Consider the following 24,708-nt stretch of genomic DNA (forward strand, 5'->3'; position numbering starts at 1 on the left):
GGGTTGTTAGACTAAGCAGCAGGAGGGACCCTGAAATTATCTCCTTTTCAGTTGAAACACTCTTCGCAGGATGCTTTCAGCTGATAAAATGGTAGAACATTTCCTGGCATTAGAAAAAAAAGATTTGTACTCTGAAAGTATAACATGTTTCAAGGTTGAAATTATTTTAAAAACGAAAATAAATGTTTTTAAAATAGTACATTAATGCTCATAAATAACTTAAAGTAAGATAGTGATTTTAAAAATATTTTATTGCTCTGTGTGTGATTGACATTTTAATGTCAAATTTAATACATATATAGTGAAAAAAAAATCACAAAAATTGCCCCTTCAGTTTGTTGTGTATCTTCTCCACCTGTTTTCTCTGCAGTCTAAAGATATGTACATATCTTTGTATGTATACATATATGCATATAAAAGAAGTCCGCAATGTTTAGTGTGTGTAGAAAATAAGAAAAATATGTCGAGAACTGAGATAAAACTGCCTTTCTGGTTTTTAAATCTTCACATTTTTTCAAAATCTAATCATTCCACAGATTTTTAAAAATTAACACTTCAAAAATGTTTTTGCAGCTCTTATTTTTAAAACATGTCTCTGATCCAAGCTAGTTTTCTCATTTTCTCATATTTGTAGAGCTAAATTTAAGGATAATACCTGCCCTTCTTGAAATGTAAGTGAAGTCTATTCTCTGAGTCACAGTTAGTCCAATCCTGATGAATGAGACAAATAACCTTGTTTAAATAACTAAATAGTTGCCAGCTTTGAGATAGAGTACCATGGAGTGACCTAAGTAAGAAAATTCTAATATGTTTTCTCTGTTATATTTAGAACCTGTCACTATGGACAAAGTTCATTACTGTGAAAGATTCATTGAACTTATGATTGATCTAGAGGTAAGAAGTGTGCAGTCACTTTTCTGTTACATGATCATGTAGGAGGCTAAGATTAAGCATATGACTATATATGATGAAATGTTTCTTTATCACCTCAAACCGGCCTTTCTTTATACCCGTTTCAAGGTGTCTTATAGAGAAGGTCAAGTTTTTAACCTTTGAAGTTTTCAGAAGATGCCTGTCCAATGGCTGCTGTTTGTATAGAAACCATTATTTAATATGGTTATTAAACATGAGTCCAGCAATGGCAGTTTACCTTCTGTCACATTTGACTACCCCTCACAGAGTTTTACATAGAGGCTGAAGTCGTAGGTTTCTGGCCATCTCTTTAGTGATCTCACTTTTCTAAATGTGCCTGTTATTGTTGATGAAGAAAGATGTTGCTAGCTGCTTGCTGTTGCCAATCTTTAAAATTAAGATTCTTAAAGAAGATTCCATACTATTAGGTGCAACATCTTGATGCAAAGTTCAGATGCAGAGTTAGTGTAGTTTAGATTGAATTCCTTTCCTTTCCTCTTCCACTTTAATGCAGGAAATTGAAAGAAAATCCTTTCTGTCCATCCTTATCAGGAGAGGTAGGGTTGTTTCTTGATATGAGGATTAGAGTATTGGACCAGCGGTCATTCATGAGTCTTCATTCAAATTCCAGCTCTGCCAGTGACTAATTTATAACCTCTGAGGATCTCAATCATCTCTTTGAAATGAGAATATTTGGCTGGATTCATGGTTTCTAAACTGTGATTATGTCATAGAGGAATGTGGAAAAAGGAAACCGAGAAAGGAATCTCCGCCTTGCAGTTTCTATTCCCTTTTCTCTGATTTTAAACCTACACACAATACATATTGGAATTTCATATAGGATTTTGTTTGAAAACCAGTGGCCAGGATGTCTGAGACTTTTTCAGTACTGAGTTTTATTTAGAAACATTACCACTGAGTTTATTTACAACATGGACTAGACCCCTACTTTATACACAGTGTCTTTTGGGGGGCTGAGGGCACTTTGTGTGTGATTAACACTTCTGAGCTAAGTATCAGTAGACTTCACCCCTAGCTGGGAGAACATGCAGACTTAATGTCATGGTATTTATTTTCTCCAGGCCCTCCTCCCCACAAGGCGCTGGTTTAATACCATCCTGGATGACTCCCACCTTTTGGTTCACTGTTACCTTTCCAATCTTGTTCATAGGGAAGAGGATGGCCATCTTTTTTCCCAGGTGAGCATTGATGTATCTGAACATACTTATGGTTTTCATTTCTAAATTGGTCTTTTCTTGGCCATGCAACTGGGAATACTGGGATATGGCACAAAGTAAATTTTGCTAAATATTGAATTGAATGATACAAATTCCCAATTAGTCATTTTAAATTAAAATCCAGTCTTAATGTACAAAATGAATGCATTCTTGTGCAGGTAGCCTCTATTTTATATTACAACCTTTGTTAATCATTTGTGACTTTATTACTGGACTAAATTATGTGCTACATAGTCCCAGTTACTTGTGTATTTTGATTTTATGTCAGTAACCACTGTGACTATAATAGATGATGAGCATTAATTTGACTGAGCTGTGCCCTGATATCATGGCTGAGTTTCCATAAGATGATGGTGACAGGGATGACAGGCAGTTGATAGCACGGAAGTGCACATGCACTTAGTCTGCTGCCTTGAGTGAGAAGGCAGATGTACTTTGTTTACTGTCTTGGGTAGGAAGACAGAGTTTCAGGGTTATCCATTACCTGTAATGTCATCCGGAAGAAAAGTCTAATAACATACTTCTAATACTTGCCTTTTAATGCGATCATAGTTGGAGATACAGTTTTTAATGTGTGTTTGCATATTCTCTTAAGAATTCTTTTATCTTGTATCTGTGAGCATGAACATTCCCTTTTTTCCCATTCTCTTATTAAATTTCTTATTAAGTTTCCAGTGATTTATCACATATATTAAAATCCTAATATCTGATCTGCCATAGGTTAGAGTTAAGAATAGTAAAAATTTGGGGTGAATGCAGCCCTAAATTCTGTCGACGCTGCCACCACAGGGGGAAAGCATGCCTTCATTAGCAGGAACCAAGCCAGAGGAAGGGCTCAATGGCCATGGAGACCGAAGAGAGGAATGAATAACTTAGTTTTTCCAGCCTTGCTGTTTTCTCCTAATAGATGCATATAGAAGAGTATCTCTAACTGTGAATTGCAAAACCCTTATTCAGAAAATTCTAAGTGGTAAAAGTAAAAAGACCTCAGGAGTTCCCTCTAGTGGTGTAGTTCTATAAATTTGCAGTAATTAGATTTTTTTCCATTAAAGTGCTTGACTTCCTTTGATTAGATCTTTAATGTCTCTTTAGTATGGGGATTGCAGTTTAAGTTCTTCCCTGTAGTAGTAGATGAGATGATGTATATGAAATAGACTTAACAATTTATTCACAAGACATATACTTTATTTGCACATAAGTAAAACATGTTTGCATAAGTTCTGAAATGTTTGCTGCGGTGTTTACATTCCAATGCTTTTTAGTATCTCTGAGAAAGTATATGAACTTGTTTTTCACTTTTAATGGCGTTTTTCTTGCTTTCTTGCTCTTGTGTTCACACAGTTTATTAATTTAAATGTATCCTTTCAGCTTTTGGACATGCTTAAGTTCTATACTGGTTTTGAGATTAACGACCAGACTGGAAATGCTCTGACGGAGAATGAGATGACTACTATTCACTATGATAGAATTACTTCTCTGCAGGTAATTGGAGTGCATTATAACCTTTGCTTCTGCTCCATGAAGTTGGATCATCAGCAGTTTAAGTTTTGTATAGTACAAATAGGAAAAGGTACTAATTTAATAGTGTTTTCGTCTTGAATTTTTAAAATATTGCCAATTCTGATGAATTCATGAAAAAGAAGATTCACTTTTGTAGTCATAAATTTTGAGAATCAATATACTGATATTTGACACTCAGAAATATGAGTTACTGGGCCAATTTGGTGCATGTAAATTTTTTTTTTATGAAAGAGGATTTCAACTTGACAAATTATGTGTAAATATTTTGTACATTTGAAAGATAAACACATGTAATGGGTCTGAAATTTACCAGGACAGCTCAGATATGTCCCCAAATTACTTGTTTCTATTAGCGATCTCATCTTGTTCTTGAACTCCACTTCTCTGGTGGCAAAAGGAAACTTTTATTTCTCAGTATAAAGTAATTCAGTTCTTTACATTTTAAAGAGTTTTGCAGGGGCATGGAGACTGAGACAAACTAAAGTTCAAATTGTCTTTCGTAATCAGTTCCACTGTCTCTCAAGGAGTCTCTGCTCTCCCTCTTCTTTCCCAAAATGGCCTCTGGGTGCATGGAGACACTGAGATAGCCTCACTGGGAGAGGAGTAATCTGCACACTGTCCCAGCTGGACGTCTTTTTATGCTATTCTCAGAACATTAGTGTTTCTGTCCTTCTGCCTCTGCCCTTGTAACCGTGGCTGGTGTGGCATGTGGCTGTTCTCTTGGCACCAGCAAGGCACAGTGATTGCTCGCTCGGAGCGTGGCTGTTGACCTCGTTCATGGTGGTGCTAGAGTTCTCCTGAGAGCTACTCTCCTGCATTTTCTAGCTTTGGCTGCCCCACTTTCAGGCTGGGGTTGCAGGATCATTTTGCGGTTGCCTGTAGTCATCTCATGGCAGGCTCATCCGTAACCTTGGCAGCCTTCTGGGTCATTCACTACGGTGCACGTGAGAACTTCTAGTCTTCTCTGTGCCACGTGGGCATTAAGGAAGACTAGGGATGTTATCACGCACTTACTTAGTCAAGTCGGCATAATGCTGCTATTTCTGTTTTCTTGCAGCTCACCCCATGTTGGTTGGAGGTGTTACCCTGCGAGGTTCTTCTTTCCAAAGTTTCCAAGTGAAGCAGGGCATAAGCTCTCTGTCCTGTTGGCCCCTCCCTCGAGATACCTCTTCAGTAGGAATTACCCTTGGGAATTTCTTTTAGTTTTGTTAGGCCAGTTCTCGATAATAAAATGGTCTGTTTTATTTTGTTTTTCTCCCCTCCTGTCAGTGAAGCTGACCTTCTTGGCTATTTTCATATATATTCAAAATAGTTTTAGAAATCAAAATCTGAACATTGACTCCTGTTTAGGATCTAGAACGTGCATTCCTGCCAGAACAATTTTGTTTTTTTCCCATTATATCTAATGCCTTTGGCTAAATAAGGCAGAGGTCGCATATGAGAAGCATATAAGAGAAGTGCAGTAATTTTTTTAAAAACTACTTTTCCACTATACAGGATACGTTGTAGTTTATTATATTAATATGTGGGCATTAATTTTTGGGGGGGCTGTTGTTTTTCAGAGAGCTGCTTTTGCACATTTCCCTGAACTGTATGATTTTGCCCTCTCAAATGTGGCGGAAGTAGATACTCGGGAATCCTTGGTCAAGTGTTTTGGACCTCTTAGGTAAGGCAATATGAAAGGACAACCAAACTTTAATTTCCTCTTTTGCTTTTAGTTAGTTTTGCACTACTTTAGGTAATGTTACTTGCTGCATTACTGTTTATTAACAACTAGAACTAGTGCTTCTCTGTAGCTTTTGGTATCTTCAAGTTTGAGTCACTTAAGTATAATTATACATCTTCTCTTTCTTTTTTTTTGATAAAATTTTATATTTTTCACAACTTACATAGTTTTCCTAGGTCTTAAATTTTTTTAAGTTAGGACAGAAAGCTGGTATCCTGTCAGTCATAAACAACAGAAACCAATAAATGTTCATCATGTGATATTAGAGGTAAGACATAAGAAAGTGTTGGCATGTTTAAAATTTATTAAATTGTTAATATTCTCTGCCACTTAGCTATCTGCTAATATACTTTTTTTGAAAGTGGCAGTAATAGCATACATTTATTTACTATGTCATAGGTACTCTGCTAGTATATAAATAATTTAATCCTGATGTATGTGAGAGGAGTAGGTACCATTGTAATTATAATGTAGCTGAGGCCAGAAGAGTTGAGTACTTTGCCTGGGTCACACAGCTAATAAGTGGTATAATTTTTTTCAGGTATAATTAACATAAAATATTAGTTTCAGGTGTACAACATAATGATTTAATCTTTGTGTTTATTGCAAAATTGATCACCACAAGTCTAGGTAGCATTCATCTCCATACATACAGAATTATTTTGTCCTGTGGTGAGAACTTTTAAGATCCACACTGTTAGCAACTTCCAAGTATGCGATACAGTATTGCTAATTATAATCGTGCAGTACATTACGTCCCCATGACTTACTCGTTTAATAACTGGAATTTTCTTCCTTTTGGTCTCCTTCACCGTTTCGCCCACCCCCCACCTTGGGTAGCCACCAGTCTACTCTTTTTCAATGAGCTTGGTTTTGAGGTGGGGCAGGGGGGTTTATCTTTTGTTTCTTTCTTTTTTTTTTTTTTTTAATTTCCACATATAAATGAGATCATACAGTATTTGTCTTTCTTTTTCTGACTTATTTCACTTAGCATAATGGCCTCAGGGTCCATTCATGTTGTTGCAAATGGCAAAATTTTATTCATTTTTATTCTGAGCCCTAACTTTTAACTACTGTGCTCTCTTATCTCTCCATTGTCCTTTACTCTTTATGTTTAGTTAATTGATTATTTAAATTGAAACAAATTAAGGTTGTTTTGGTTATTCATTTTTATATGAAGATATAATAGTAACTCTCTTAATAATACATAGGTCTACTTCCTTTTAAATAACAGCATAGAATTCTATTAAATTAGTATTTAACTTATTTCAAAAATCATTTAAAATCTATTGTATGTTAGCATACGTATTGTTAATGAAAAATTTATTCTCAAAGTGAAAAAAATAGTGAGAAGAATAGCACTGTTTTACATTTTTGCCAATGTTTTTAATATCTGGCTTATTTAGAGACAGTTAGATTTGCAGAGCTGCTTCTGGATTCAGTTTGTTGTGAGATGTTATTTTGCCTGAAGTAAATGAAGAAAATCCAGCTTTACACAGAGGGAAGTGCATTTTAATAGCTTTTTCAAGTATTTGGTAATCTTCTTCTTTGATACATATTAAAACTTGACAAGTGGTAATTTCTTAAAAATTAGTTTCATTGTGGTTCTGAAACCACGTTAAGGAAATCTGTGCAATTAAAGTGAATTGATTGTTTAAAATGAAGAGATATGCCTTGCTCATGGATGAGAGGACTCAGTTAAGGCATGAGTTCTGCCCAAATTGATCAATAGATACAATTTAATTCTAGTCAGAGCCTCAGCAGGATGTTTTATAGACTATGACAAGCTTATTCTAAAACTAGTATGGAAAGGCAAAGGAACTAGAATAGCCAAAACCACTTTGAAAAAGAACAGAGTTAGATTTCCACTACCTAATTTCAAGACTTTCTATAAAGTTACAGTAATCAAGGCATTATGGAATTGAAAACAGGGTAGACATACAGTCACTGGAACAGAGTCGAGTTCAGAAACAGACCACACATATATGGTTAGTTGGCTTCTGACTAAGGTACCGAGGCAACGCAAAGGGATAATTTCAACAGCGGTGCCAGAACAATTGGACATCCATATGCAAAGTATGAACTACACCCATCCCTCACAGCATATGCACAGATTAACTCAAAATGAATTATAGACCTAAATATCAAATCTAAAACTTTCGAAATTCAGGAGAAAATCTTTATGATTATGCTTTGGGCAAAGATTTCTGTAGGCACAAATTCATAAAAGAAAAAAATAGATAAATTGGGCTTCCTCAAAATTTAAAACTTTCATTTAAAAGACATCGTTAAGAGAATGAAAAGGCAAGCCCCAAACTGGGAGAAAATACTGGCTTAATACATATCTGATGATGGACTGGTGTCCAGAAATCTAGAACTCAGTGATAAAAAAAAAAACTTTAAAAAAAACAAAAGGCTAAAGATTTGAGCAGATACTTCACCAAAGAGGATACATAGACTTCAATAAGATTGTAGAAAGATGACTAGCATCATTACACATCATCAGTCATTAAGGAAAAGCAAATTTGAATCATAATGAGAAACCATTATGTACTTAAGAATTATTTATAAAAACAAGTGTATCGACTCGACAAGAATGTGGAACAACTGGAATTCTCATACATTGCTGATGAGAATTCAAAATGGTAATGCCAGTTTGGAAAAAACTGATAGTTTCTTGCGCTGTTAAACGTGCACTTACTGTATGATCTAGTGTTCTCACAGTCATACCCAACAGAAGTGAAAACTTGTGTTCACAGAAAAATCTGTACAGAAATATATGTCATGGCTTTATTTATAGTTGTCAAAAATTGGAATATACAAATATCCTTCAACTGGTAAGTAAATAAACACATTATGATATATCTGTATAATGGAATATTACCCAGCAGTAAACAGGAACCAGCTCAGTTACACGCAACAGTGTGGTGAATCTCAAATGCATTATGCTGAGTGAAAGCAGCCAGTGGCAAAAGGCTACATAATGCATGATTCCATTTATTTGGGCTTCTAGTCAAGCAGAATTATAGAGACTGAAAACAGATTAGTGGGTCCCAGGGACTGGAGTAGAGAGTTGGAGGGAACCTGGGGACTGATGAAACTGTATTTCAGTAGTGGAAGGCTGTCACACTCACAATGGCAAATGCCAGTTTTTCAAAATTCCAGTTTTTCATTCAGAAATTCACATTTTATCTTTGTAACAAATACTGTCAGTTATTTTTCCTTAACGTTACAGGTTTATTTTGTTCAGATTTTTTGCTGTTATTCAAGTGTGAATAACCATAGTTTGTCAGTCATCCCTTCAAGTAAAAATTGTGTGCAAAATGTGTACTTCCCATTCTGTCACGGCATTTTTATAAAACAGTTACCCAAGTCCAAATTTAATAGCATTAATAATTGCTGTTTTTATCGAGGACATTTTTATACAAAACTGGCATTTTTATTTTTAATTATTTTTTTTAATAACCATGTGTGGTAGTGAGGATGCTATGACCTCTTGTAGTATGGGTTGGTGTCACTGTCTTGATCCATGTCACCAGTTTTACCCACCATTGCTTTTGCGCTGTCACTATATATGTAAAGACAGTGAAAAAAGACGAGATAATGTCTTGCTATTAGTATGAAGAAGTATTGTCCTTGCAGACTCCCTGAAAGGATCTCAAGGACACATGAGAAGTTTGCAGAAGACTCTTTGAAAATTCTGTATTAGGAATTTAATTTTCATTGCTGTTTTCATATATTTTCTGCTCATACCATAGGATTATATTTTCTAAGTAAAACTTTAAGCAATCTGTAAAGTTACGTTTTAAAAATGAAGTAAAATACGTTGTAAGAATAAAATACTCTGACCTGAATGTTCTTTATTCTGCAGTTCAAATACACTCCACGAGGTGGCATCGTACCTCTGTTTGTTACCCACTCTTCCTAAAGGTGAAGACACAACTTTTGATAAAGAATTTCTTTTAGAATTACTGGTAAATATTAATGTTCTTTGAAATTTGCATATGGTTTTCCTGACTTTCTAAATCATTCTTAAAGATGTAGATTGGTACAGATTTTTTTCTGGGCTTAAGAGTTAGTAATTCCTACCTGTTTTGGCATTATATTGTCCTTTGAGTTTGTCAGATTTCTTTTTTCATCTCTTAGATTTCTTTTTTCAAGTCTCTTGCCTCTTAAAACTGCTTTATGGCATGTATTCATTCCATGCAAACATTTATGAGCAACATCTGTGTCAGGTACTGGATTCAGGCTCTGTGGGTACAAAGATGGCCGACACCATTCTTGCCTTTAAGAGATAAGTTATACCTACACATATACACAGAGATAATACAGATTTACTTACATCTATCTATATATTTATTTTTAAGTTAATATTGAAATATAGTATCTTGACCATTAAGCTATACCTTTCTCACTAGAGAACTCAGGAATGTTTACAAATAAAGTTATCACTGACTTTGTGGTTTGAGAATGCTAAGAGATTTCTCAACCAATTTAGGAAGTGAGTACTAGTTTGATCGTTAACTCTCAAACTAATATGTTTTTTGTGAAGTTTTTTTTTTTTTTAACTGCAGTTTTAGGTTCATAGAAAAATTGAGGGGAAGGGATATCCCGTATTCCGTAAAGTAACTCTTAAGTGGATGAGTATGTAATCATACCCTTGTATGAATATTTAGGTTGTTTGCAAGGTTCATTATTACATATAATGATGCAGTCCTTGTACACGCCTCTTTGTGCCCATATGTGGACATTTAGGAGAGGTACATCTGATTGAAGCATGTGCTTATTTAAAAGAGAAAAGTTGCAGCCAAACCATCCTCCAGAAGCTGTACGTTCCCATCAACAGTGTACTAGCGCATGTCTCCTTAAGTTCTTATCGGCATTGGACGTTACAGGTCATCCCAATTTTGCCAGTCTCATGGGTAAAAAAAAAAAAAAGCTTACTTTAATTTTTTGTTTCCTGAGTTGTCTTTTATAGGTTTGAGACATTTTTTTTATACCTGTACAAACATACACTATGTGGATGTGTATATACATTTTTTTACACATGTGGAACAATAATGGGCACATGGTTTTGTGACATAGTTCAAGCTAATATTTCTAATGTAGGGTATAAAATACAGTTCCTTACTGTAGAGGGGAAGATGATATGCTTGTTTTGGGATAGTTACAGGAAACTATTTGCAGCAGGTGTTTTAAGCCTAGTGACAGGTGTTTAAGTGCCATTTGGAGAGAAATCCATGGGAAAGGTTTTAAATAAACTCAAGTATGGAAAATACTTTTTATTGATATATTTACTTACATGAAATGTATATCTTCGGTCACTATCTTTGCCTTCCTTCTTATAAATCACTTCATGGTCTCTGGCTGCAAATGCTTTCTAAAAATTCCTTGTCCTATTTTCTGACAACATAAAATCTTCTCTGGTAAGTCAGGTTTTGGGGATTAATAATAAATCCTTACTATAGAAGGAAATGAGGATTTTTTTCCAAGGATCTTTCTAATGGAAAACAGGTTTGAGTATAAAATTGATCCTATCTATGCTTTTTAGGGTCTTGTAGCTAAGACTTCATCCTTAAAATGTAAATAGTTATGCCAAAAGAAAACAATTTAAAAAGTTTATAGCACTATAGCATTATCTTTCGTTTCCTCCTCATCTTACAGGATTTTCTCAGGCTTTGGATTCTTCTAATAGCCAACCAAATTATGATAAAAAGTTGAAATATGTGTATTATTTAGATGATATCACACTATCTTCTTTCCTAAAACAATACTATCTACTGATAAGAATGTGACACATTTTCTAGATACATCATTATTTTAGCATCTGTTAATTAGGTAAAAGCTTATTTCTGTATTTGAGATAGATCACTATAACATTAACAATGGAGGAGTACATAGAGATCATCAAATCCAACTCTCTCATTTTACAAAAAAGACTGAGGCCAAGTTACTAATAAACTTACCCAGGTTGTTTAGATGGTTAGTGCAAGAATGAAAACTGTAACCTAGGACTTAGGGCTCCCAGTTTTTTCTTCCGTTGGTGAATGCTTTGTGCTGTGGTTTCTAAGGTGTTGGCATGTGGCAGGCACTTTGACACTATTTTACAATATTGCATTTCATTTTGATAAGATTCCCAAGAAGGGAGTGGCATTTTAATCTGTTTTACTGAAAAGGAAACTAAGATTAGGGAGGTTGAAGTAACTTGCCCAGCTTTCACTTAGCTCATAAGTAGAGGTACTGGAAGTTGAACTCAGATCTGTCTGATTCCAAAGCCCATCATGTTTATTACCTCTTTCTTCTTTGGTTTATGGAAAAAATGGAAAAAGGAAAAAAGTATATCTTGTCAAGTACCACAGTAACTGAAAGACATGAAATTTCTCATTCCATACTTTATGATGAGTTTCTCCATAAATTATTTTTGATTTAAAAAATATGGTTCTAACTTTCTTTCTAAACCTGTTTCTTTTAGGTGTCTCGTCATGAACGCCGAATTTCTCAGATTCAGCAGTTGAACCAAATGCCTTTATATCCAACTGAGAAAATTATATGGGATGAAAATATTGTCCCAACCGAGTACTATTCTGGAGAAGGTATGGTAAAGAAGTACAGTATTCAGGAATCTTCAAAACAAAACAAAACAAAACCACAAAAGAACTTATTTACAAAACAGAAACAGACTCACAGACATAGAAAACATATAGTTTCCAGTGGAGAAAGAGGGCAGGAAGGGATAAATTGAGAGTTTGAAATTTGTAGATACTAACTCCTGTATATAAAGTAGATAAACAAGTTCCTTCTGTATAGCATAAGGAACTATATTCAATATCTTGTAGTAACCTGTAATGAAAAAGAATATTAAAACAAGTCTGCGTATATGTGTGACTGAAACAGTATGCTGTACACCAGAAATTGACACATTGTAAACTGACTATACTTCAATTTAAAACAAAAAAGAAGTACAGTATTCAGATGTAACATGAAACTGAGTTTAGAGTTCATCACATGTGACTGAACATACTCCTATCTAATATATATTTTAGGATAATTTTCTAGTACCCTCAAGTTCAACTTTAGAAGCTAAAAACTATTCAGTATTTTGAATATTTAGCATTAAGGATTTTTATTAAATTTAATTATGCCCTAATGTGTATGTCTGTGTCTGTATCATCCTGTATAAAATATGACCATAAAGCAATAAAATTGTTTTAAGGAGACCTAATAATTCAGGAGGTGTAGCTTTTATTATGTCACTGTAATAGGTTCTGTTTGGTAGTGTTTTAGTTTTTAAAGCCTTTTTCAGAGGCTCTTCTGAACTCCTTACAGAGCCAGTTAATGACCACCAAAATAAAGATATTGACAGTAGTTGGTATAAAATCTTAGTTTTGATCTGAAATGGTATTGCTTTTTTTTTTTTTTAACAACCAGAGATGCCTGTTTTATTTCTCTTTAGGTGATTGCATTTCAGGCTGGTGACATCAAGTAACATCAAGAAATGGTGTGTTGAGGGGAGGGTATAGCTCAGTGGTAGAGCACGTGCAGGAGGTCATGAGTTCAATCCCCAAAGCCCCCATCAAATAAATAAAAATTAAGTAATTGATTAACCTAATTACCTCCCCCACAAAAAGCAGAAAAAAAGAAAGAAATGGTGTGTTCGCTTACCTATTTCAACAGATTGGTTTCTAAATGCTTTTTCTTATCCTGTAATGATGAGAATTTGTCACAATTGAGTATATTCCAGAGTGCATTCTGACACATTTTGAAGGCATATTTCCAAAAATATTTCTGGAAGATTTTTGGAAACAGTACCATTATTAGAAGAAATATGGCTGTTTTAAAGACATCACCAGTATAAGTATTGGTATATTTATTTAAAAGAAAAACTGTTACTTCAGAGTCATTATCTGGAGCCATAATTCCTGTAAACCCACAGTACTGAAATCGTACTGATCTCAGAATAGTCATTCTTCATGTTTTTATGTTCTGACTGTGGTTAATGCATTGTTTTCTCACTTTGCTAATTTGTTCATACTAAAAGCATTATGGCCGTATTTGTATCAATCTAATCCTTTGACTAATCAGTCCCTAAAAGGCAAATACCACTTGCAATTATTTTGTCTTTTTAATTAAAAGTTTGTGTCCTTAAAAATGAAAACAGTCCTATATCTGTGCTTTGGGTAATATTCAGTGATGCTGATCTGAGTTTGAAACATATTTTTGCTATTGCTCCTGAGTGCTTGGGTACTTAGTATGCAAGGGAAATAGTGTTAGATGAAGATAATGGAAAGAATATTGATCATTAATATTGTCAGAGAAGGGAAGTAACTCGAGGAATAACATACAGTCAAGGTTTTATCCTTAAAGTCTAGCGAAAGGGCAAAGCTTCACGGCACAGTAGTGATCACTGAAGATAGAATTGTGTAATGTGATATTCCAAATCAGTTTTCATGGTAAAGTTGGTCATGGGCTATATTTCTGGTAGCATTATTTACTTTGAGATTTGCCAAATATAAATTAGGTGGTAAAGGAAGAATTTTTTAAACTACTCGAGACTGTGTGTGTTTTAAATATCTTTAAATACTTTTTAGAAGTAATGTTTGCATATGAATCATTGATATGCAGATTACATATACTAATGGAATTCATCCTTTATTTCCAATCTTAATAGATGGCATTTGTTGACTTGGTTTCAGTTTCTGTGTGGAATTAAAAATAAGGCCTTATCAAATATGCTGTACTTTAGACACCATTAAATTAGATTCTTACCAAATTTGTAGTGCTTTTTTTTATACATAAAGCAGATGTCTGATTTAAAAACTAATTCAAATATTATATTTTATTTTCCTTTTCAGGTTGTCTTGCTCTTCCAAAGTTGAATTTGCAGTTTTTGACTCTTCATGATTACCTTCTAAGGAACTTTAATCTCTTCCGCTTGGAATCAACTTACGAAATTAGGCAGGACATCGAGGATAGTGTCAGCAGAATGAAGCCATGGTGAGTAAACTGGTTCCATTTGCAATGAAGAGAAGCAACAGTGACTGACATCCGTCTGTCAGAAACCTCACAAGTGTATTCTGAAATAATATATCTGGCATGAAGATGCCCCTTAAAATATGAGATGTTTACTCTTTTGAGAAACTTTTTTATGTGAATTAGATACATCCAAAGCGCTAAAATAAAAATTATGTGTCTGGGTACTTGGGGGTGGGGCTGAGTGTGAGGGAGGAGAGGTCATTATTCTGGGGAGTCGGGTGGGAGGGAGAAACACAGAAGGGAGTGAGTTGGGCATTAGTAAAAGGGTAAAGAGGAAAGGGTATGGGCTGGCCAGCAGGTCTGTACGAGGGCAAAGCAGTTCAAGTCCCAGGAGAAGCTTCTGATAAAGGGTATTCTGTTACCCCAGCAGCTCTTGTGGCTGTCACCACTAGTTTCAGTCAGCCTCTCAGAGGACCTGGCAGGAGATGAGGGGCATAGCTGAACATTGCACGGAGTGGAACACTGGAAAATCTTCCCTGGCCCTCCATCCACAGATTGCCTTGAAGAGACTAAATCATCAGCATCTACCTCTAGGGCCTGTTGAGTACGTTTCGTTATTTGAGGAGCTCTTCTGCCTGAACTGACTTTCCACCTGCTAGCTTGTGTCTGGAACTACTTTAGCAAAGAAAAGACTTTGATTTGTTGTAGTCAGCTCTGCGTTATAAGATTTGTGAAGGTTAGCTTTGCTTTTTAGACGTGACTGACTTTGGGTAAATGCCCTTCATCCACTATTTCATTCTAAGTATGAAATTAATGGAGATAAGTGATAGATCACAAGTGACTATAAATGAGGAAAATAATTCTGTAAAATGAATTTTCATTACATTATTGTCACACCATGTGCCTGTATGTACAGTTAGACTGCATTCTGTGTGAAAAGCTTAATGAATTTTGAATGTGAACTGATTCAGGTATGTTCCAGGCTTCTCCCCTTGCTAATTACAGACAGCTACATGCACACTGTGATTATGATCTATTTTTTTCACTTCCATACACAGTTCTATTTTTTAATTAATTATTATGTGAAAAGTTATTCTGGGTGAGACTATAAAGCACAACATAATGTATTTTTGACTTAATAATCAGTTGAGTCAGTAGGCAGGCTAGCACTATGAAATTTGTATACCCACTGGCTGATCATCTCTGCCCACAGCTTTGCTGAAATTGTTGCCCATTGTTTGGACCCCGGGGGAGTGCTTGATCAGAAAGCTGCCTTACAATTTATGGTTACCTTGCATTTGCATGCTCAGAGTCTGGACCAAATTTTGGTGATTTTGCAGAGTAGGGAGTTAGTAACTAGCAGTTCATCAAATAGAATTCCCTTATATTTTTACTTAAATGCCAAATAAAGCAGTAATACTTAGAGTTCTTATGGCTTAATAAAAAAATAATTTTTTAACTTATTTTCTGCTAGAAGAAAATGTTACTTTTGGGGGATAATTTTTGATGATAAATTTTTCTAAATTTTCATTCCTAATTGCCCATCATTGAAAATGGTTAAAAATAACAAGATCTAAAAAAGGGGACTCACTGCCTAGTTCTCATCACGTTTTCAGGCTGCTGAAACTACTGAGCAGCAGAAGAGAGGTTGTGCTAAGATTAAGAGGGTCAGAAATCTATGTTTTTTAACGCCTTTTGTTGCAGGTAGATTTTATAAAGGGGCAACAGTATTGGGGAGAGTAGATTAGTGGTTGCTTGAGGGTAGGAACAGAGATTGACTGCAAATGGACAATGGAAATCTTTTTAATGTATAATGAAAATGTTCTAAAATTGGATTGTGGTGATGGATACACAACTCTGTAAATTAACTCAAAAGTACTGAATTGTATATTTACAGCAAATGAGTGTTATGGTATGTAAACTATATTTTAGTAAAGTTGTAAAAAAAGAAGGAGGGGATAGAAGGTTATTACAAAAGCTTTTAGATATAAGGTAATGCCTTTTAGAAATTATTTCACCACTAACCAAGTTATTGAATTGCAGAACTTTTATTTTCAGTTATTTTTCACTCTTTGATGTTATGAAGTTTTACAATTATTATTATTTATTAGAGTCTTTGCTTAGGATATAGTTTTTCTTTATCTTTGCAAGCATGTCATTTTTGGCAGTACCTTCCAGTTTCAGAGTGTTGCTGCAGTCTTTATGGTACAGATTTCCCAAGGACACTATTTAATGTAAAAGCTAAAGCACTAATAGCAGAAAGAATGAGTATTTGGAGGTTAATGGTTCTAGTTATTACAACTAGCTTGATTATCTGCCTTCCCCCACCATCCATGGCAGCATCATTTAAATGATTTAAATATTATACCCTAAAGAAAGCATTTGCATAGATATTATCACTTGTTTATTTTTAATTTTTTAAATTCTAGAATGTTCTAAAACATTTTTGAAACTCTGTATAGAAATACTTGTAATACATAAGATAAACTATAAACAATTGAGAATATCTTGATGAAGAGGAGAAAAGGGTAAGAATATAAAATAAAACCGAATATGCTGTGTAACTTCATTCTTTGACAAAATGGCTCAGCTCTTACATACGTAGAGTTAGCTTTTTTTCCAGGGATGTGGGAGATATTCCTTTACTTCCCTTTCGTTTCTGGACCATGTTTGCCTGTTTCATCCCACCACATGCATTCCCTGTATATTGGAACTTAAGGATTTTTTTCTTTTTTAAGTTTAGAAATAAGAGTTGCCAATATTAGGACTTAAGAATACATGCTTAGCTAGTATTTAGTTACCAGTTTTGCTTGTCCAGAAGTTGGGAAAAAGTTATTTGTTTGAGTAATCATCCACTTCTTTGGTTTCCAGGCAGTCTGAGTACGGCGGTGTAGTATTTGGTGGTTGGGCGCGAATGGCCCAGCCTATTGTGGCTTTCACTGTGGTTGAGGTTGCCAAACCCAACATAGGTGAAAACTGGCCAACCAGAGTTCGTGCAGATGTTACCATCAACCTGAACGTCAGGGATCACATCAAAGATGAATGGGAAGGTAATTTTGTATTTCAAGAAGTGGCATCGGTTTTGCATTCTTAGTTTATAGATTTTCACCTAGAGCATTGGCAAAGCACTTTTACTAAACGTTACTCTTATAAACTTAATTTTATCTTCAAAATGAAAGAATCATTTAAAGAATGGCAAGTGATTTCTGATTATTAGTAGTAAAAATACCAAGGATCATACAAAAATAATTAAATACCTTAATACTTTAATAAAAGCATAAAATAGCACACATATCAAAGTGTTTTGAAAGTTGCAGTTGGCAGAGCTGAAAGGGAGAGCATTCTAAATCTTAAGCGTGATAAGATGATGTTTATGAGTTTATAAAATCAATATAAAAAATAAAAGTATTTTTATTTACTAAAGAAGGGGGGAAACTCACATATAATTTGCCCACATACAGAGCAAGTAAGGAAAATAGATATTTTTAAAAGATAAAAGCAGCCCAAGTAAAGAGGATAAGGATGCATATAATTTGCAGAAAATAAAGATACAAAATCAAAATTAGACCAACTCAGAAGGACTTTAGAGGGAGCTAATAAAGTAACTGGGGAAGAAATAATAATAGTTTATTTGTACCAAAGAGAGGAAGTCAGATTTAAAAAATCAGTGAAATCAGATGCACTTAAGGATAAATAATTGCAGAGAAACTGAGTTATTCTTCCTATTCTTTATTAAGCAAGATTTTAGGGATGGTAGTTCTATATCACAATTAATTTTATTTAGAGGCGGATGTGTTCAAAGTTACTAAGCCAAATGGAGTTAAAACATCAATAACACCTGTGCCAGAAATGGCACATAAACTGATTTCTAATTGGCATTTCATATTTTTCTCTCAGCTGTCTATAAGGATGTTTGCTCCCCTGCTGTGAGAAACAGGAGCTGGTAGATTTTCTCTCCTTCCACCTTCTTGACATGCCAGAAGGCAAGGGATTGTCCCTTGATGGATCCGTTTTCAGAAATCATTGCTCTTGATATAGCTGTTTATAGCCATAGGGACTATATGATATATTCATCCAGTAATTCTGAAGGAATCCAGCAGCAAAGCTGGCCAGATGTTTAACAAATAGTCACTGTATTGAGTAGAGTTTGTGACAGATTGTTTTTGTGACTTCTTTATCCTTCAGAATTTTTCCAATCTGGTACATTTCCCATCTAGAATAACATGTACCTTAATTATTGCTGAATCTTGAGAAAGGCATTAAGTTGCTGAAGAAGCCCTTACATTTATTACCCCTTGGAGCTTAAGGAGGGATTAAAATAAACACTGTTTTACATAGTGGTTAATGAACTTAAATAACGTACTGACCACCCCGTGGAAGTAATGATGGCTGGAAATAAAACGAGGGGGAAAAAACGCCCTTTATCGAAATGCATAGATGACAGGTGACAAGCCTACCTTGTGGTGTTAAGAAAAAAAATTGCTCTGAACCCCTTACCTCCATAACATTGGAGACTGCTACTCAGAAGGCCATCAAAGTCTTTTTTTTTATTTTCCTTTTTTTCCCTGCTTTCTTTTTTTTTAAGCAAAGACCTCTGGTAGAATCAGAAATAGAGTGGATAGTGCTCTACACTGGAATTTGACACAACATTGTAAAATGATTATAACTCAATAAAAAATGTTTTAAAAAAAAGAAATAGAGTGGGTACATTTCTATGGACAATATAGGGAATAGTAGGGCATTGTGGGACAAGAGTGGTGGGGAGAAAAGTGTTTTCTGGGAGGCTAGAGCCAAAATTCAGGCCCCTTACTGATCACAGATAAAGTAACTAAATAAAAAATGAGAGAGGGGTTCTGGAAACAGTAATGAATATTGTCCTGTAAAAACAGAATTGGTTTGAAGAGTTTTAGCTAAATACTATAAAACATTCTTCTTGTCCCTTCAAAAAGATGTGATGCTAGGCCCTTGTCTTCTCCATTACCCCATTTAAAATTAAGGAAACAGAGTTAATGAGATTGAAATATTGGCTTCTGCTCTAGAAGACACAGCCAGGATGGAGTAAATGCAAATGGTTGTAAGGAGAGTTGAGCTTATTGTAAAATAGCTAATTTTAATGTGGATCTAAGACGTCCCACAGTATCCCTCAGTGATGCCAAAAAGTGACATTGGTAGGGACTAAATTACTTCTTGGGGCCACTTCTTTGGCTCTAAAACTTAGAAGTTTTAATGTGCAGCACAATTCATATAGTAGAATACCCCTTAGTTTTCATTCTTCTCCTGCTTTTTTGCATAGATTTTGTTGAAAAATAAACAGTCAAGCCATCATCATGAGTCAGAGTTATTGTTTCTAGTACACTTGAACCCCACTCCATACTGAAACATACCAGAGTGTTGCTAATACTATTAGCCACACACTCACATTTGTGATGTGATTTCGTTATATATCTTGTTACCAAGATTATGAGCAAGCAGACTGTTTAAATTTGCATTTATACTCTATAAGAACTAACAAAAATGAATTGGGGTTAAAAATGAAGATTAAGTGGTGTAACATTGCATACACAGTGTGTGGTGTGATTTTATGCCTCTTGTCTTCCATTGTGTTGACTTTTAATAGAGTTGGGAATCCAGTTGAATCCATTATTTGATCTAATGACTGAGAAATTATAGACTTTGGCACAAGTCACCTATTTCTTGACATTCACTTACAAAAATTTCAGCATTTGCCAACTGAAACTATATATATTCAGCTGTCTTCTCAAGATGCTCTGTGAACAGTGCTTTGTGCCTGGATGAATTATTCTTGAGTTGACCTCCTTTGGTGAAATACAATTAGACTGTTGTTGAAATGACACTGATAGATAGTTTAAACTGATATTAGAAACCTGCTAAATATGATATAGGTGGATTATATGCCAACCATATTTTTGGTTATTTATTAAGAATGTTAGAAAAAGAATGACAGGCATTCAGTTTTGGAGCTGTAGCATGACTGGAAAGACTTATTCAGTAATGTATTCATGGCATAAAGCTTTCTAATTTTAGAGAAATTTTTATTTTAATTATTGCTATCAAACATTGATTGCTAAAGATTATAGAAAAACCCATAATTGTATTACAATGTAAATATAATCATTGATCACCTCTGATATTTTCAATGCTTATTATATTTCCATTCCAAAAATAAGAGGAGGGGAATTTGCCAACAAAAGACTGAAAACAAAAAAAGCATTCAAATAAGCGAAAATGTCTTCTTGTTTTGCTAGGACTTCGGAAGCATGATGTATGCTTTTTAATTACTGTGCGTCCCACAAAACCTTATGGTACCAAATTTGACCGCAGGAGACCTTTTATAGAGCAAGTTGGCCTGGTTTATGTCAGAGGCTGTGAAATCCAGGGCATGCTGGATGATAAAGGGCGTGTCATTGAAGACGGTATGGTGATCCATATTTTTGAAAGAGTTGTGTACATAATGATAATTTTCTTTTCCTTGTTTCTGTTTTGCGTCCTCTGTAATTTTTTTAAGCTGTTTTATATACTAAACTGACACAAAGGATTATACATAAGATGTGTATAGGGTACCTACCATGCACTTTGAGAAATAACTGAATATGGTTTCTAAACGTCTGTGTTAGACATTGGGCAGGATCTTTTAAAACTGCCTTTATTTAAAACTTTTCCCTTTATAATGCTTTACAATATTGCTTTTAAAAACCTCCGAACACCCCTTAGTTGTTCAATGATACAGCTTCCTAATTTTTCCTTTTTAAATTTTATTTATTTGATTCATGATAGCAGGTTGTTCTCAACTGGGAACAGCACTACCATGTCTTTTTAAATATGTGGTGGTATTTACATTGTCAAATGACTGGGGTCGCGGAAGGGAATGGTGAGCTGTTGGTGTTTGATGGATGGGGGCCAGCGATGCTGACCATCTGAACACAACTGACTGCTGGAAGGAATTGTTTTGCGCAAGATGCCAGCATTATCCCCATTTGGGAACACTGCCTTAAAGGATTAGTCAGCTCTTTGATTTTTTTTAGGCTTATCACTGATGGTTTATTGAAGTTCTTCCTTATGTTGTCCTGACTTTTTGAGTAATACTTACTATTAAATTATAACTGCATCTGTGCCCAGTGCTTATTTTATAATTCGCTTACAAATTTTCTCTCAGAATTTGAATCAGCTTCTACTGCCTGTGATTTCAAGATCGCATCATTGCTGAAGTGCTGATAATTAGGCTCCTCTTAACACTAGAATAAAAGAAAGTAGGAGAAGGGAATGGAGGATAGGTGAAATAAACATAAGGCCACATAATGGGGCGAGAGTTGGAAGTCTAAGACGAAAAGGAAGGAGAGAGGGCAAAAGGCAAGATAAAGCTTCTGAGATTTTAGCCATTAGGGTATGAAATTTTCCTTCATACTGACAATGTTAGGTATGAGACGCGGGAGGATGAAAGGCGTGATCAGCCAAGGGCTTCCTGTATGTGAGGCAGTAGTGGAGGCAGTAGAAGGAGCTGTGTGACTGGCACAAGTTAGGTTCTTTGATTTCTGAGGCCCCTGTTTTAGATGAGGGCATATAAAAATAATTGCAGTGCATGGCACTGCGTCGTAGGCATCTCATGACCTTTCTGGGAAGAAATAGTGAAAATTTAGAGAAAGAAAATATTTTCAGCTTCTTGGAATTTGAAATGGATGAATTAAAGGCATTCTAGTCACGGTAGTGGCTGGAGTTAAGTCTGGACATTTTACTCATCTTTTCGAGAAAAGGAATACTGCTGACTTACTTGGATATTTGAAAAGTGTATATTTCATTTACCAAACTTTTAAAAAAATGTCCAGGACCTGAACCCAGACCCAATCTTAGAGGAGAGTCAAGGACATTTAGAGTGTTTCTGGATCCGAACCAGTATCAACAAGACATGACCAGTACTATACAGAATGGAGCAGAAGATGTGTATGAAACTTTCAACATAATAATGAGGAGAAAACCAAAGGAAAATAACTTCAAGGTAATTTTTATGCTATGTAACTAAAAGTACTATGCCATAATTTGAATAACTTTTAAGACAGAAGTACATAGATACTGGTAAAAAAAATAATGATTTAATAAAATAATGATCTTTGTCTTTTTAAGCTAGAAACAAAGTATCAATTAATTCTGTTGTTATTTTAAAGATCAGCATCTGTCCTTGCTTTTTGTATATTACTCCGTTTATGCCTCAGTATGAGGTGTAGAGAAGTGCTTGTTTATTTGTTTACTGACTTCCTTTCTTTTCTTTGAAACATTTTTTATTGAGTAATAGTCATTTTACAATGTTGTGTCAAATTCCAGTGTAGAGCACAATTTTTCAGTTATACATGAACATACATATATTCATTGTCACTTTTGTTTTCATTGTGAGCTACCACAAGATCTTGTATATATACTGGGACTTCTTTTTTAAATCAAAAGTAGGTATATTCCAAATTACTTTAAGACTACAGATGTGGAACTGCAGGGTTCTGAATTACTCTATGATATTTTGTATTTATATTTTATTCATTAATGGAAAAAGGGAGTTTGGGGATTAGAGAGTTATACTTTTATAATAACTTTGTGGAGAGGAGTAGAGGAAGATTTTTAAATTATTATTTGAAACTTTACTATAAAACTTAAACATTAAGCAATTCTAGCATTTGAAAACACTAGCTTTTGCACAAGTGCCTTTCTTTTCTCTCTCCCCCAAAATAGTGCTTCTTATGCAGTATCACTTTATTACCTTTTTTTTAACCCAATGTTACGATTAAAAGAAGAAAATCTCACATACAAAGAAATTTATTCCACATCTCACCCTGTTGTTGAAGGCAAAACAGTGACGGTATCCTTGATTTCTTGTTGTCTTCCACATCCAATCCATCAGTCAGTCTTACTGGCTCACCACCTCCGCTGATGCCACGTGTCAGACACCTTCATCTCTCACATCCCTGCTTCCATTCTTGATTGCTCCTCCCTTACACTATTCTCCATGTAGTGACTGAATGTGAATTACAACCTGGTATCCCTGTTCATGTACTTTAATGGTCTCCCATCACAGTAGAAGATTGTTACCATAATCCAAAGGTCCCTTTATTATCTGTCCTCTGGCTGCCTCTCCAAAATCATTTTCTAACACTTTTTCTTAATTCACGCCATTCCAGTCACACTGACCTCTTTACTCTGTAGTAGTCCAAGCTTTTGCACGTGGTGTTTCCACCAGCTAAACCGTCTCCTCCCAGGTATCCACATGGATTTTTCCTTACTTTACATGGGCAACTCTGTTTAAATGTCAGCTCCTTACAGAAGCCCTCTCTGACAATGTTTTCTAAAGTACCATCTCCCTTTCTCATCATTTTTTATTCAGTTATCTTCATTTTTCCTCACAGCCTTTATTATACCTGATGATTATATGTTTGTTATTTACCTGACTTTAGAAGGACTTTATATTTGTTATTTCTCTGGCATTAGTCTGCAAATTTATGAGGACACGGCTTCTGTTTTGTCTGTCTCTGTTTCTCAGTAATGAATGAATTTTATTCAGTTTACTAAGAGAAAAATGGTTCCTTTTTTATAGTCATTCCTTTCATCATTTTTTTAATGCCTGTGGTGTGTCTGGTATTGTGCTAAGTTTTCTATAGAGTTAATGAAGATGAGTAAGGCACAGTTTACACCGTTAGTGAGCTTAGACTACTGATTAGGGAAGTCAGAAATAGAAACAGGAAATAAGTAACCAAGTACATGAATAAGAGAATTTTAGTTAGAGATAAGCGCAAGAAAATAAAACAAGGTAATGTGATAAAAGTATTGTATTAACATACACTATCCTATTATTTTGTTGTCCTGTTGGATGTATAACATTTATTATATACAAATGGCTGGTTTGGTTGTTTTATTTTATGAAATTAATAGCCTAGCCTTCCGATTTCCATATGTGGGATAGAGATATATCATTTTGTTGAAATAATTATTGCAAAGTCTAAGAATTTACCTTGGCTTTTAGTAATGACTTTTGAAAATGTATAAATTAACTACTATAATACCTTTTATTGTAGTCCTAATTCTTTCATTCTGAAAATTTTGACTTTTCATTTTTATCATTGTTCATTTTTAAAATTTCTTATTTCTGACAGTGCTAATTTTAGAATTTCTTAATTTCACAATTGAGGCATATATATTAATGTTAGCACTGTGGAACTATGAAATATAGAGGAGAAAACCCTGGTAGTTTCTAAGAGGGTGCATTTTTTAAGGGTTTGTTCTATAATGTTTTCTTGCTATACTATATACCTGATTGAATTTTCATCCTGCTCAACAGAAGTC

The 24,708-nt window shown here is 34.7% G+C and overlaps 1 protein-coding gene across 5 annotated transcripts in view; it reads left to right on the forward strand.

Moving 5' to 3' along the window:
• AQR (aquarius intron-binding spliceosomal factor) overlaps window positions 1–24,708 on the forward strand; it is a 98,769-nt gene that overhangs the window by 21,218 nt on the left and 52,843 nt on the right. For all 5 annotated transcript variants that reach the window (XR_012073390.1, XM_072962716.1, XM_072962717.1 and 2 more), the window contains exons 10-19: window positions 830–894; window positions 1,995–2,111; window positions 3,519–3,632; window positions 5,234–5,337; window positions 9,269–9,371; window positions 11,870–11,990; window positions 14,250–14,391; window positions 17,242–17,420; window positions 20,637–20,804; window positions 22,212–22,381. Coding sequence is in view for 4 of the 5 variants with exons in the window: in XM_072962716.1 (XP_072818817.1) it covers window positions 830–894; window positions 1,995–2,111; window positions 3,519–3,632; window positions 5,234–5,337; window positions 9,269–9,371; window positions 11,870–11,990; window positions 14,250–14,391; window positions 17,242–17,420; window positions 20,637–20,804; window positions 22,212–22,381 (1,283 nt within the window). In the remaining variant the exon portion in view is untranslated. The remainder of the gene's footprint in view (window positions 1–829; window positions 895–1,994; window positions 2,112–3,518; window positions 3,633–5,233; window positions 5,338–9,268; window positions 9,372–11,869; window positions 11,991–14,249; window positions 14,392–17,241; window positions 17,421–20,636; window positions 20,805–22,211; window positions 22,382–24,708) is intronic.

This window comes from Vicugna pacos, chromosome 6 (genome assembly GCF_048564905.1).
Source record: "Vicugna pacos chromosome 6, VicPac4, whole genome shotgun sequence".
Taxonomy (NCBI): Eukaryota; Metazoa; Chordata; class Mammalia; order Artiodactyla; family Camelidae; genus Vicugna; species Vicugna pacos.